Genomic DNA, 12959 nt, shown 5'->3' with positions numbered 1-12959 from the left:
CTGCAGTCCACGGCGGTCCAGCCATATCAGGCCCGAGGTCTCAGTTATGATATGTGATATGGGTTGCGTAAGCTGCAGAAGGTATCCTGAACCTTGAAGCAAAGCTCCTCTCACTGAAATGTTAGTCTAGGGTGGGAGAATGTCCCCCACCCCCTACATGTCAGTCCACTGTCCTTTGCACAACCAGATCAGTCCGAAAACACCCCAGCGAAGAAGCAGCACAACGGTATCTTTTGAGTTCTGTGGGTAATTCAAAGTGGTGAACTTTGCGAGATAGGACAGAACAATACCGGCTTGAGGTTCGCATCAGAACGTCTGGCCACGGCCTGATGGTGCAATCCGCCGGTTCTTACCCTCGTCTTTCTTCTAAAGAGCGCGAAGCTGGAACTGAATCTAGAACATTCCTTGCGTTTCGAATCCTGATCATTTTAGAGGAGCAACAGGTATCTTCGTTATTGTGTTGCAAACCATAGTAGATGTGAGGAGCTTGAAGGCATCTCCACAGAGAACGCCCTAAGCAAGAGATCAAGCGTGACACTGCAGAGAGATGCCATGCTGAGTCGGGGCTCTCATGAAGGTATTGTCTCGCCTTGAACATCATCGGACCCCCATCTAGCCTTTCAAAATTTGGTGGTAGGTGTGGCTTTGTGCCGCTTCGTCTCCTAGAATCCAGTCCTTTGTGACCAAGTCAATCGCATCTGTGGGTGGGGGTGCGCAACGCTGGGACCTTTGTGCGGTACATCTTACTGCTGGTATCTGCCTGGTAGTACTCTAGATAGCTCGACCCCTTGCCTAGACATACGGTGGATATGGTGGTGTTCAGAACAGACTATGTCATAGTCTCCTGCGAGATACAGCACAAGGGCGTGGATGTGACTTGTTGCTCCACACAAGCTGTAGCCGAAGGGAGAGGAGGGAAGAGGGGGGGGGGGGGAAGCAAATGGGAGGAACTATGTGCAGGAGGGTGGAAGGCGGCAAGCTTGATCCCTCCACAAAGTGTTATAACGACCACTCAGAGAGCATGATGAGGTGTGATCCTGATCCTAATCTTGCTCACTTCAGACCACCGGTGAAGGGAATCCTGGTCGCCATAGAAATTGTAGACACGCTAGGGTGCCCGCGCTGGGCTATCTCTCCAATCAGCGCAAAAAGAAGCAGGAAAGAAGGAAAGAAAGAAAAATTTGCTCTACCTACTTAGGCAGGGACGTCGATGCGGCCAGACACTGTCCGACGAGATGATTCGGAGGGTTACAGCAAGCCCGTGAGCGTTAGCCGAAAACGAGGAGCGTTTCTGTGCGATCCGAATCACTGTTCCCTCTGCGGAGATTCGGGTGGCCTCTCCATAGAAAAGCAGTGTGGGAGCCGCGGGAAACATATGCATAGGATAACTCATGCCGTGCAGCAACGAGTAAAGGACGGCATCCCGCACGGGAATTGTTGCCGTCGCCGAGCATCGAGTCTCTGTCGTTGGAGGAGTGGTTCGTAATGTGATGCCCTGTAGGCGGATGCAGATCGGGGTAGGATCCGCGTATGTCCCGGGTGGAGTCGAGAACGTCCGGACCCCAGATTGCAGGCTACATGCAACAGGGAGGGCACCAATGTACAAATTTGGTACTGTGGTACTATGCAGTACTTTTGAGCTATATGGGTGGAGCCCCCACTTTCTCCTTCCCTGGCAGACTGACGAGGAGGAGCTGGGGGGCTACGCCAAGGGATAAACCGAGCTCGGCTCTAATTGCAGACCCTCCTCCTCACACATTACTCACTTATGTAATTAATCGTTGAGTTTGTCTCGGTCGATCGCGACGTCTATTTATGAAGTAATAATCGAGATCCCAAAGTCTGCCATCGTCGTCCCTAATGTGCATGTTTCTCTTTTTTCCACAATTATGATGAGAGACGCCCTCTGTGCAAATACGAAGCCATATATGCCTCGGCGTCCCCCCCTCCAACAAAAAGAAATACAGTGAGCAAGGACTACTTAAGACTTTGTCTGCACTATCATGAGGTCCGCAGCACCTTCCAGAGCAGCCATCATGCAACACTAGGTAGAAATCACCCATCATTTCCAGCCTTTTCACAGCTTGCCAAATGATTACACCTCGGCGTCATGTGGCCATCGAGCCTGCTTGGATTTTCCTTGCGAATGAATTGCCACCTTTACTATATGTATATGTAGTCAAGGTGGCAATTCAAGGTCTCCTATGTCCTGAAACTTACTCATTTATTTCCTTGGCCCATTGCTGTCAGTATCAAGCCCGAAACAACTCGTCGCTTCCTTGCTAGGTCCAAGTGTTCGATTTGAGTCTCCGCCTTTTCGGTTCTTAACCAACCACTTGCAGGAGACTCATGTCCGACTACAATCCTTCTTTTCTTTTCTTGAGTCCGGTCTGCGACATGTACATACGGTAATGTTGTTGGGGGGTGGTGTGCTTCTCTGCCGACAGTATGTGACTGTCAGATTCCGAGCCATGCGGATTCAGAAGCAAGGGAAAGCCAACCGAAAGTGACAATTCAGAACATCCCACGCTTGCCTTCTGAGGACCTACGTGTCATATTTATGGTGTCATAGTACCCGTCCATCTCGAGTCCCTTTATAATGACGCTCAGCCAGCCAGCCAGCCAGCATGTGTGCACAGTGTACCAGAGCGGTCAGGGGGAAAAAGGCCCGGTGGCTGTAACGTATTGCTTTTCCCCCGACCGACCAGCCTTCCCACTACGGCTGTGCTTCGCAATTACTTACCAGCATACGGCACAATGACGCCGTCTAGGCGCGTCTTGACTCGACAGCATGGTGTGACACTCGGGACATGCGGCTTGGGCACGGCCTTCATAAGGCGGCCGGCGACGGGTCCACGTATCAGTACTGTTGGACATGGTAACTGATGCTTCTTCCATTGGCCAAGTTTCAGACACCGAGATGATCTGCTGTCGCAATGTCGGTCTTTTTGTTGGCCAAGCACTTTCGGATGTCGAGCAAAATCCGATTCCTTGGTTAGCATGACGAGGAGTGATTTTCTGTGCACAATCCTGCTGACGTTCCGCTCGCCTGAGCCGTCCTCGATGGGTGGTCAGCTGTGCCGCTCGTTGTCGGTCGGTCGAGGGCCCTGACCAAGTCCCAGGCTCGAGCATCTGGGAACCAGGAATGTGGGACGGCTGGAGCCCGGGCAAAGACTTTGCGCTTCCCGCAGAGAAAGCAATAGGGAACGATGAGCCACGAGTTCAAGGATCCCGTGGGAGCGTCTAGACAGTTTGCTGTGTCATGTCACAGCTCAAGTCTCCAATAGTCACTTGCTTGCTTCGCAAACCGCAGCCCAGTCGTATAGTATGTACCACAAGGAGCCAGGGTTCTAGAGAAACTGTCTTTGGCTTTGAATCCTCCAGAATGCTCTGTTGAGAGGTTTGCACAATAAACGCTATGATCTGAAGCGTCTCTGGTACCATTTTCACTGACCACACGTAGCTCTACAGGACGCACTGCACAGATAAACTCACAAATTACTCCGGTCACCGCTTAGGCGGGAAAAACAAAAACCCTCCACGCTCAGCTTAGAGACAAGAATCCGGATCTTCTCGGCAGCAAGCTCTGCATGGCACCTCATCATGCAGGAGTACTTTTTCTAGGACATAGATGGTGGTATGTCGCCCAAGGTCCTGCTCTGCTGTACCTTGCCCAGGAAAAGGAAGACGGCCACCCCTCTGTGCACTATTATTGCATGAAATAGCCTCGAGCCTCGACAGGGATTGAAGGCTTCCAGACCTGTTTGTAGTACTGATACAATCAGTGACTTAAGGAAAGTACTGTGTGATAGCGGCGTCTCGATACAGTATTCGATACAGTACCGATATGCTACGTTTCCTACGAGATTGTCTCAAGTATTGCTAACAAAGCATTTCTAGGGCGTCAGCATGTTGGGAAGCTAGGTAGTAGGCACGAATTCGAAAAACGGCTGTGTCTATCCGCAGGCAAGTTCCACAACCACCCAAATGAGATGCTCAAGAGCGAGCCCTTGAGGTCGTCCTGTAGAATTTTCACAGACGAACTGGGTCATAGTCATGGCAAATAATCATCTCATAGGCCAAAAAAAAAAAAAAAAAGCATGCTGTCGGAACGTCCAGCCAACTGTTGTGCCGCGGATGGGATGCTTGGAGAGAAAACCTCGGGCAGGTGGTCTCGAGAAATACACCAGCTGCGGAAGGAGGCTGGCAGGCTGGGGACCTTGGACGCCCCTGCTCCAACGTCAAGGCCCATCTAGCCCCGCCTCCTCAAGCCCTCGGGCCAGGTGGGTCCAACCAATCAGCTGCGGTGACGCAAGGGCCAAGGCGACCCACTGTTGACTGCTTCAACAGCAGCTTTCTTTCCCTCCTCTCCGTTGAGAAAATTCCGCCCTGTGTTGCCGTCCCCATCGATCCGTCCCCCCCTTCCCCCCAAACCAAAGCTGTACTGTACTTTGTTACCTCACACTCCCTGACCTAAAACCCCCTCCATCTCGCTCGCGTGCACTTGCTCAGACGCGCACGCAACGCGACACGCCACTGGAAGCTCCGGACGCGACTGCTTGGTTCCCTGTACTGCGCGGATCACATCTGGCACCTCCACACCAGTAGAGACAGCCTCGGCAAGGCATCTGGATCACCTGGGGCCTGCCTCCTGGGAGATTGAACCTCAACCTTCTTAGAGCCTGAAGAACTCTCGACGTCGCAGCGACGGATCTCTCTTCCTCTTGGCTGCATTGCACGCTGAGACGACCACAACACTGTTCAAACGATTCGACAGGGCACGCCAGCGACCTGGTCTCCCTAAGAAAGGTAGCCCTACTCCATCCCTTTCGACCCTCACCCAGGTTTGTCACTTGGAAGCTCCGTCCACCGTTTTGCCCTGCTGTGTGCTGTGGAGACCCTGTCACCAAGCAGCTCAAGCCCTCCATCTAGCCTCACCTCAATCACATCTCCTCTGCTGTCTCCTCCCCCCTTTTGGCTGCCCTGCCCTCCTTGCCCTGCACCGTGCTGCCCTGGCCCTACCCTGCCGGCATCCACTCTTCTCTGCACGCCATCTTCGCCAATGGAGACCCGGGAAAGGGCCAGGTACAAGCGGCTCTAGAGTCTGGACGGAGTCACTGCTTACTACCAGGTGGGCCGTCGAAGCCACTCAGCCAGCCAGCCACGGCGTGTGTGTTTGCCATACCTGCCTCTGTTTCCATTGTCGTACTCGGTACGGAGGTTTGCATACCAGACACGTTCCTTCTACCTGCCCTCTCTACCCACCATCACCACCACAACCTTGTCCCTGGGACCTGGTGTTGTCTTTGACGTTCCCTGCTCTGCATCCTGTGTCTGCTCTGTTGCAGCAGGATTTTCAAAATCTGCAAGAGGTTGCAAGGTACCACCAGCAAGCGCCGGCCCCAGCAACACAAACCTTTACCTACCCTCTCACTCACTTACTACACGAGCCAGTCCACAGCATCTTGTTGCACCACCCTGCCGTCCTCCCACCGCCGTTGTCGTGTGTCACAAGGAAAGCACCCATTGCCACGCACGCACACCCCCCTTGGCTCGCGTGTGTATCCTCTAGTCTGGGGTGACTACGCTCATTTTTTTTTTCTTTTCCATTTTTTTTTTCGTTGGAGCCTCTTGCTTACGACCTGTGTCAGGACTCCCCATCCATCCACCTGGGAACTTGTCGGCCAGCAGACCAACAGAAAGGAAAACCAATACTAGCCGGACAACACGATCCGACCTGATCTCGCTACTCAAGCAGCAATAGTCCTGGCCTTGTCAACACAAACTCGGATAACCCCCACAGCACCGACCAGATTTGTCTGACGCTTTTAATTATGGGTAGGTGGTTTTCCTCCACGTCCACTGCTTCTCCAACGATCGACCAGGCCGTGCCAAAGCCGTCAGAGGAGACAGCTTCATGGCTTCCCCCCCCCCCCCCCCTTTCCCTAAGCCTCTCACCACCTGCACAGTGAATGCCCCGCATGGTCCTGCCTTTCTTTGGAGTGTGCCCACGGCCATGACAAGCAGAGATTAGCACTCATCGGGGGCGATACATCAGTCTTGTCCGCCGTCTGCCTGCATGCTCGCACGCTCGCACGCCCTGCATGGCTCTTGTAACGTACGGAGTACGTACAAGCACGGCTTGCGTCCAGCGCTTGTAGCTGCGGGTTGGGCTCGGCCGGGGCACCTCACACACATGCCACACATTCCCTGCCCCCTTCTCCCCACTGGTCCATACCTCCTTCTGCACCTCATCTTTGCCCTGCTCATGCAATCTGCACTCCCGCCGACCCTCTCCTCATGCAGCCTCTCCCAATTCCAATTCCTTGTGCTTGCGTTGGCGTCGACCTCCCTCGCATTTACTACCCTACACTTCTGGACCTCGTAGCCTTTCCCTGTTTCTATCGACTGCAGAGAGCGGCAGCGCGGGTACTGCTACCTTCTCTAGTCCTCTCTGATCCCGCGCACGTCTCACCTCGTTCCTGTCCTTGAGATGCACCACCTCGTGCAGCTCTTTGTGCGGCAGCCTCGATGAGGCCACCCACACCCCCCTTTGTGCATACTCGCTTGTGCGGTCAATTCCTGCACTAGCCGGGTGTACCTTCCCACGAGAGCTCTGCCACAAAACCTACAAATCTGGACCCCCTTCCCCCTGACTTACAACCACACTTTGCGCTCTCCTCGTCTTCTTCTCAACCTGCCTTTCATCCTCCTGGGCTTGGGTTCCTCTTTTTCCCTTCTTGGTTACCAGACTCTCCTTTCAATATTCTTCTTACTTACACTACCTCCTTCAGCTGATACTGGCGATACCTACCGTCCTGTGAGTACCTCTACTTCCTACCTGTCCCACCTTCGCACCCTTGTCAAGATGCTCGTCCCTTGAGAGCTTGTTTGCTGGGTCATCCTGAGGCCTAGGTATGTGCTCAGGCCCGCCTTGGGCCCGCAGCTCGACGACCTTGGCTCAGACGGAGCTCCACCGGGCCAGCAGGGTCCCCAACGCTGCTCGTAATGGATGAATGAAACCATGTCATCAATTACAAAGCCGGCGGGGCCGATGGTATGAAGCTCTTGGAGCTTCTATTCGCTCAGCCGCTGCTGAGCTCGGCCTGTTTCTACACTGCACTGTGCAGATTCATTCGCTGCGGCACACACCCGCCCTCTTCACTGAGTTCCTGGTTGTTGTAGACAGCTACTGACAAGAGACTTGAGCAGCGCGAGAGGTCTCGATCTCGTCGTCGATCACGGAGCCCTGGTCGTTCTAACAATCGCGGCCACCGTTCACTGTCGCCCCGAAGCGGCTCTCGCAGCCCCAGACAACGCCGTTCTCGCAGTCCGATGACTGGTCAGGGCGCTCCTGCGGGAGGTTCGGGTCAGGGATACAGGCAGCCACACCAGGGCGGCTACGAAGATCGTTCGCAGGCACGAGAACAAATGATGAGCAGCATTAGGGACAACTCTCAACAAGACCGCCGCGTCTACGTCGGCAACCTGTCGTACGACGTCAAGTGGCACCACCTAAAAGATTTCATGCGTCAGGGTGGGTTCTCCTGGGAAGGTGCGAGCTGAGCGGGGACCAGGTTGCTAACGGGCTGGCTGTGGATGTAGCCGGAGAGGTTCTCTTTGCCGATGTCTTGCTACTTCCGAATGGAATGTCGAAGGTGGGCGTCTACACGTAGCTTCTGGCTGGTTTCATTTTTTTGTCTTCCCTGCGGTCTCCCCTCTTAATGGCAACTTTTGATGGAACTGTTGGATTGACGGGTTGGGACGTTGTCCATCGGTATTTGTAGGGATGCGGGTAAGTCACAGGCTCAAGGACCCCCTTCTTGCCGACGGCGTCGCTAATATGTTGCCTGCAGAATTGTGGAGTATGCTACCAGGGATCAAGCTCAGCATGCGGTCGCGACGCTGAGCAACCAGAACCTGATGGGTCGCCTTGTCTACGTCCGGGAGGTAAGGACGATACCACTTGCATCGGTATAGAATTTGTGCTGAGGTAGTGACCCAGGATCGAGAGGCCGAACCACGATTTAACGCTCCGGGCGGAGGCCGTGGAGGCTACGGCGCCGGCGGCGCTGGCGGCGCTGGCGGCGGCATGGGCTACAACGCCAACGGCGCTTATGGTGGTGGTGCCATGGGCGGTGGTGGTAACGAGCGACAGCTGTATATCTCTAATGTAAGGCTTCAGCTTCTTGAGACATCGAGACACGGTGTGACTGACGGCTCTTTTCCAGCTTCCGTACACTGTCGGATGGCAAGACGTCAAGGACCTGTTCAGGCAGGCAGGTAAGGCAACAGACACTGAGCCAGAGTTGCGTGCGCCGAAATGATCGATGCTGACGAGATACTCGACAAAGCCCGTACCGGCGGCGTTATCCGTGCCGATGTTCACGCTTCGCTTGATGGTCGACCGAAGGGCTCTGGCATTGTCGTATTTGAGACTCCCGATGATGCTCGCAACGCTATCCAGCAGTTCAACGGCTACGACTGGAACGGTCGCATTCTTGAGGTCCGCATCGACCGCTTCGCCAACAACATGGGAGGCGGGTTCGGCGGCCGAGGCGGCTACGGTGGCCGAGGCGGCTTCGGAGGTGGCTTCGGAGGCCGTGGTGGATTTGGCGGCCGCGGTGGCTTCGGTGGTGGCGGCGGCGGTTATGGTGGAAGAGGTGGCTACGGTGGAGGCGCTGGTGGTGCTCCTGCATTCGGAGGCCACCAAGCCACTACCTCGGCCCCGCCTAATGCTTTCACCGACTTCGCTACCGCCGACGGTGAGAGGAGCGAGACCATCTACGTCCGCAACGTAAGTCACATCAGCTTCCGGTGTTTTGTCCCCGGGATTTGCTAATTGGCCCCACAGCTGCCCTGGTCGACCAGCAACGAGGATCTCGTCGAGCTCTTCAGCACCATTGGAGATGTCAAACAGGCAGAGATCCAGTACGAACCGAGCGGCCGCTCCCGAGGCACTGGTGTCGTCCGTTTCGATTCTGCCGAGACAGCTGACACCGCCATCTCCAAGTTCCAGGGTTACCAGTATGGTGGGCGCCAGCTGGGCCTCAGCTATGTCCGATACTTACAGCCCGGCGGTGCTGACGCCATGGAGACTGATCACAGTGGCTTGACGCAGAACGACATCATGTGATCGTTCCGCCGCTGCCACGATTCCAGCTTCCGCTGGGACACAATAGCAGGTGCTTCATGGGTCATCCCTGACGAGAGCGCCGCTCCTGTCAGCGGATGTCTCCTTTCGGTGACACCCCTTCCCTACAACCCCAACGTTGTTTAATCGTTTTATCCTCTTTCTTTTTGCTTTCTTTTTTGATTCCATCTCATCTTCTCGATTATTCGAACGGAAAAGCAATATGGGTTTTCGATCATCTGCGACACCTCGTGCACGTCAGTGGACAGAGCCGAGGTGACCGACTTGAAAATTGGGAACACAGCAGAAGGACAAGTGAGAACTGGCTGTTCGGCCACACACGACCTCTACACGTCAGGCTCGTGTTCGAAGTGGAGGGGGCGGGCGTGCACTACCTTAGATTGTCGAATAGCATATGATTATTCTCGACGCGGAGGTGCGGAAGGGTCGGCGTAGGGATGTGGTTTTGCGGTGAAGTGGTTGAAGTGGTGATATGATTGCGTAGGATTGTGCACGGAGCGAACGCGGTGGTCCTCGCGGTTTCAACAACATCGTCGGCAACGGGGTCTGGAGCCGATTGTTGCCTCGCCACGATATGTCCGCCGGCGCTGGCGTACCAGGTACTCTGCTTTAGGGACTGATAATATTGATTTGACAACGTGCAGCTGCGAGGATTGAGGTGACAGACAGCCTCAGGATCTGTGAGCAAGAATGGTGTACCTCTTGACGGCGTCGATACGGGCTGTTGGTTCGCCAGGAACACCTCAAAAGTTATTGCTTGCAAGATACCCAATGCGATGAATATGACACCTGTTTCGAGCGGGCGTTCAGGCAGTATTTGCAACGATCCCCATACCCTAGCTACTATGAATGTCAGGGGACACTTACTCTGTTTTGAATCCGAGAAGTGTGTGACCAAACATGTCCCTACCGCTCTTGTCATTGCTGGTCGGTCTCATCGTATCAACTCATATCTTGTCCTCGGAGTCAACCTAAGACGGGCGCTGACTACATTCCTTCCGTCACAGATGTGCGTATTTTCAACTTCATAATCTAATGCCCTGAAACAGACCGACGCATTGGTAGTTTGCTTCCCTCGTCATGTCTGGCCACTACCCAGCCGTGCCTTGCGCCAGCGTAACGTTGCGCCAGCCCGGCACAAGCAGCATACGAGCTCTGTGGAACATGTCTCGTCTATGGAGTATTCGGCTGCCACTTGTCGGCGTGTTCAAAGTGACGGCGCCCCCCCCCCCCCCCCGAAAAAAAACAACAAAATCTTCCGTGATTCCTGATGCAAGCTGCTGTGGTAGATGAATACTGTTTCCCTCATCTACTCACATGTTGCCACAGACTGGACCGCCTCCATTAGTGTCTTTTGGATATAAGATGCGAACGACGCGAACCTTACATTGCTGCAACGCGCTATCTGAGGAGACCATATAGATTCGAAAGTACCGAAACGGAGGCGACGATATCTTACAAGTCTCTCGTAAGACCCAAACTCCTGAAAACTGGTGTTTCATGAGCTAATTACACCAGTGACATCCTACACAATCCAGAGGTCATAAAGGAGAGACAGGCTCACCTAAATACAAAGCCAAGAGAGAAGAGAGGGGGAGGGAAGAGACGACAGGGCACCCGGAAGCAGGCAGGCGGGGAGTGAAGAAGATGTGCGAGATTCACTATCTCAAGTGCACGACATGTGGGAAGCGGTGGGAGGCGCACAGGAAGCTGGCGAGCTGCGAGTGCTTTGACCCTCAGGTGCGGTGCCCGGACAACCTAGTCATGTACGTCGGTGTGGCCAGACGTCCGGAGAAGGGAGAGTGTGAGGACTGCAGGAATTTGAGGGAAGTATTAGAGAGTCTGGAAGAGGATATGTGACAGTACCTACAGAATCTCAAGAGATAAAGTTCGTACAGGAATCATTTCGTCGAGGAAGACCTGGATCGACGGATAGTAAACAAAGTGATACTGTCGGAGCATCGTCTTATTTTGGTAAGCTGATTACTATCTCCATCCATACATCGGTTTCTGTCCCGCTTGGATGGACCTCTTTCTCCATGGGCCAGCTCCACGGCCGACTGGCCTCCGTCGTCGGCTGGCCCAAGCCCTGGGTGACTCGCACGGAAGCACGTCAGATGACGACTCTGGTCTCGACAACCCAATGAACTATGCTGAGCAGAGGACACATATCCACGATGAGCCTAGCCCTCACTAGCCAGGAGGTAGTCGTGGGATCCTCGACCAACTCTGCGCCCACAACTCTCCTGCCCTTAAGCTGTAGCGCCCTTCTTCTTCTTCGCCTTGGTCTTCCTCTTGCTCCTGTCCCTCGGCTTGAGCGCCATCATGCCTGCCTTGCAGATCTCAGCGTACCGCGCGTAAAAGGCGTCCAGCGCGTTCGAGTCGACTACCGTCGCCAGCTTCACACGCCTGCCAGCCTTCCTGGCCTCACCAGCCTTGCCGTTCGTGGCGCGGACGAGGACAGGGTACGTGGATGGTGGGGTAGCATCCGAGTTGCCCTCAGCTGCGAGCGTGGCGGAGATATCTGCGAGGGGGTCCTCTTTGCGCGGAAGGGGGCCATTCTCGTTGTGGGAGACTGGAAAGCGTTGGGTCAGCATGGTTGTCGCGAGGTAAAATGTGAAAGAACAGTGTCCGCTCTGTTTTGTCTCTTCATTCTCGTTTATTCATTTCCATCCATCACTCTTCCAGCCTGAGCGTGGCAGTCCTTCTCGTGTACACTTGCACGTGGCCAACGCAAACACATGAACCTAGGAGGGAGACAGCGGCCATGAGAATTGAGGATGAATGTACGATGAAGCCGTACGTCGTTTTTGGGTCAGATAGACCGAGCCGTGATCCTTGCCCTTCCGGGAAGTAAAGAGCTCCCCCAGTTTGTTGAAAAACTATACAACATATTGTCAGCTGAAGTTGCCTGAAGGCTGCCAATGCAGGAGGAGAAAGAGAAAGAGAAAGACAGAGGGAGAGCAAGAGACAAACCTCATCGTGAGAGAGATGTCCCTCTGGCATGATGGGCAAGCGAGTTGAGGTTGTGTGCCTGTGACCATGCGTTGGTATGATAGTAGTGTGAAAGAGTTACAGAGAAATGCGAAGTGAGAAGTATGCCCAAGCGCGGGGTTGAGGACGAAGGGCGGCCAGACATGAGCTTGTGAAGCATCAAGTGAAGTGAGGTCGGATTGAGGTGCAAGCCTGTCTACAGATGGATGGCCCCACAGTTTGGCCGCCTCAAGTGCGCTAAAGATGGTTGCTTTTGCATTTTTTAGACCCCCAGTGCTGATCTGGCAGGCCTTAACAGGCATGACAGGCTAGATACTTTAAGTACTTCTAGTGGTAGGGCGCCATGCGCGATGCCAGTCCCGCAATTTCTAGCGGGATGCTAGAAGCCCCACAAAAAAGTTCAGTTATCGACTCTTTGAGTTTCTCATCTACAAATCGCAAACTCACTGACCGTCTCTTGTTTCCCGTTCAAGCGTACTCTGGACTTGCAACTACCGTCGACGCCAGGGCAATCGATCCTGTACAACATTCAGAATGGCGCCAAAGGGCCGGGAGCCTCTCCGGCCCAGTCTTCCGGCCAGTCTTCTGAAGCAGTTAGGAGGCGATACCGATCAGCCGCCTTCGAGAAGAGGCCAGCCGCAGACATCTCGAAAGGAGCGGCGAAAGCAGGAGAGGGCGCAGAGGCGACAGCGAAGTGCGCCGGCGCAGAAGAGGACCCCTTCCGGACGTCCTTTCACTCGCACATCTGACTCACAGAAGACGGAGGATACTACAAAAAACCCGCCAAGGATAGCAACGAAACCCAAGAAGC

General features: G+C 54.4%; 3 protein-coding genes across 3 annotated transcripts; 1 reads left to right on the top strand and 2 right to left on the bottom strand.

The window, feature by feature from the left end:
* Window positions 1-4427: 4427 nt before the first annotated feature.
* On the bottom strand, window positions 4428-5527 carry M406DRAFT_109014 (uncharacterized protein; the record flags this gene model as incomplete). Its single annotated transcript, XM_040915328.1, has 3 exons — window positions 4428-5097; window positions 5266-5363; window positions 5443-5527. The coding sequence occupies 3 exons, from the start codon at window positions 5525-5527 to the stop codon at window positions 4837-4839; spliced, it is 444 nt and encodes a 147-aa protein (XP_040774711.1). The 3' UTR covers window positions 4428-4836.
* A 269-nt stretch (window positions 5528-5796) lies between these two features.
* Window positions 5797-8614, top strand: M406DRAFT_357204 (RNA-binding domain-containing protein; the record flags this gene model as incomplete). The annotated part of the gene is made up of 8 exons (XM_040923615.1): window positions 5797-5838; window positions 6795-6820; window positions 7213-7537; window positions 7606-7666; window positions 7857-7950; window positions 8006-8173; window positions 8232-8283; window positions 8355-8614. Coding segments are annotated over exons 1-8 (990 nt in total), but the record flags the coding sequence as incomplete, so codon positions are not given.
* Window positions 8615-11406: 2792 nt separating this feature from the next.
* M406DRAFT_51523 (uncharacterized protein) lies at window positions 11407-12160 on the bottom strand (the record flags this gene model as incomplete). The annotated part of the gene is made up of 3 exons (XM_040924447.1): window positions 11407-11693; window positions 11958-12036; window positions 12131-12160. The coding sequence occupies 3 exons, from the start codon at window positions 12158-12160 to the stop codon at window positions 11407-11409; spliced, it is 396 nt and encodes a 131-aa protein (XP_040774709.1).
* Window positions 12161-12959: the final 799 nt, after the last annotated feature.

Source organism: Cryphonectria parasitica (genome assembly GCF_011745365.1).
Source record: "Cryphonectria parasitica EP155 unplaced genomic scaffold M406scaffold_6, whole genome shotgun sequence".
Lineage (NCBI taxonomy): Eukaryota > Fungi > Ascomycota > Sordariomycetes > Diaporthales > Cryphonectriaceae > Cryphonectria > Cryphonectria parasitica.
The sequence above is the reverse complement of the archived record's forward strand: the minus strand, read 5'-3'. Positions and strand labels throughout refer to the sequence as shown.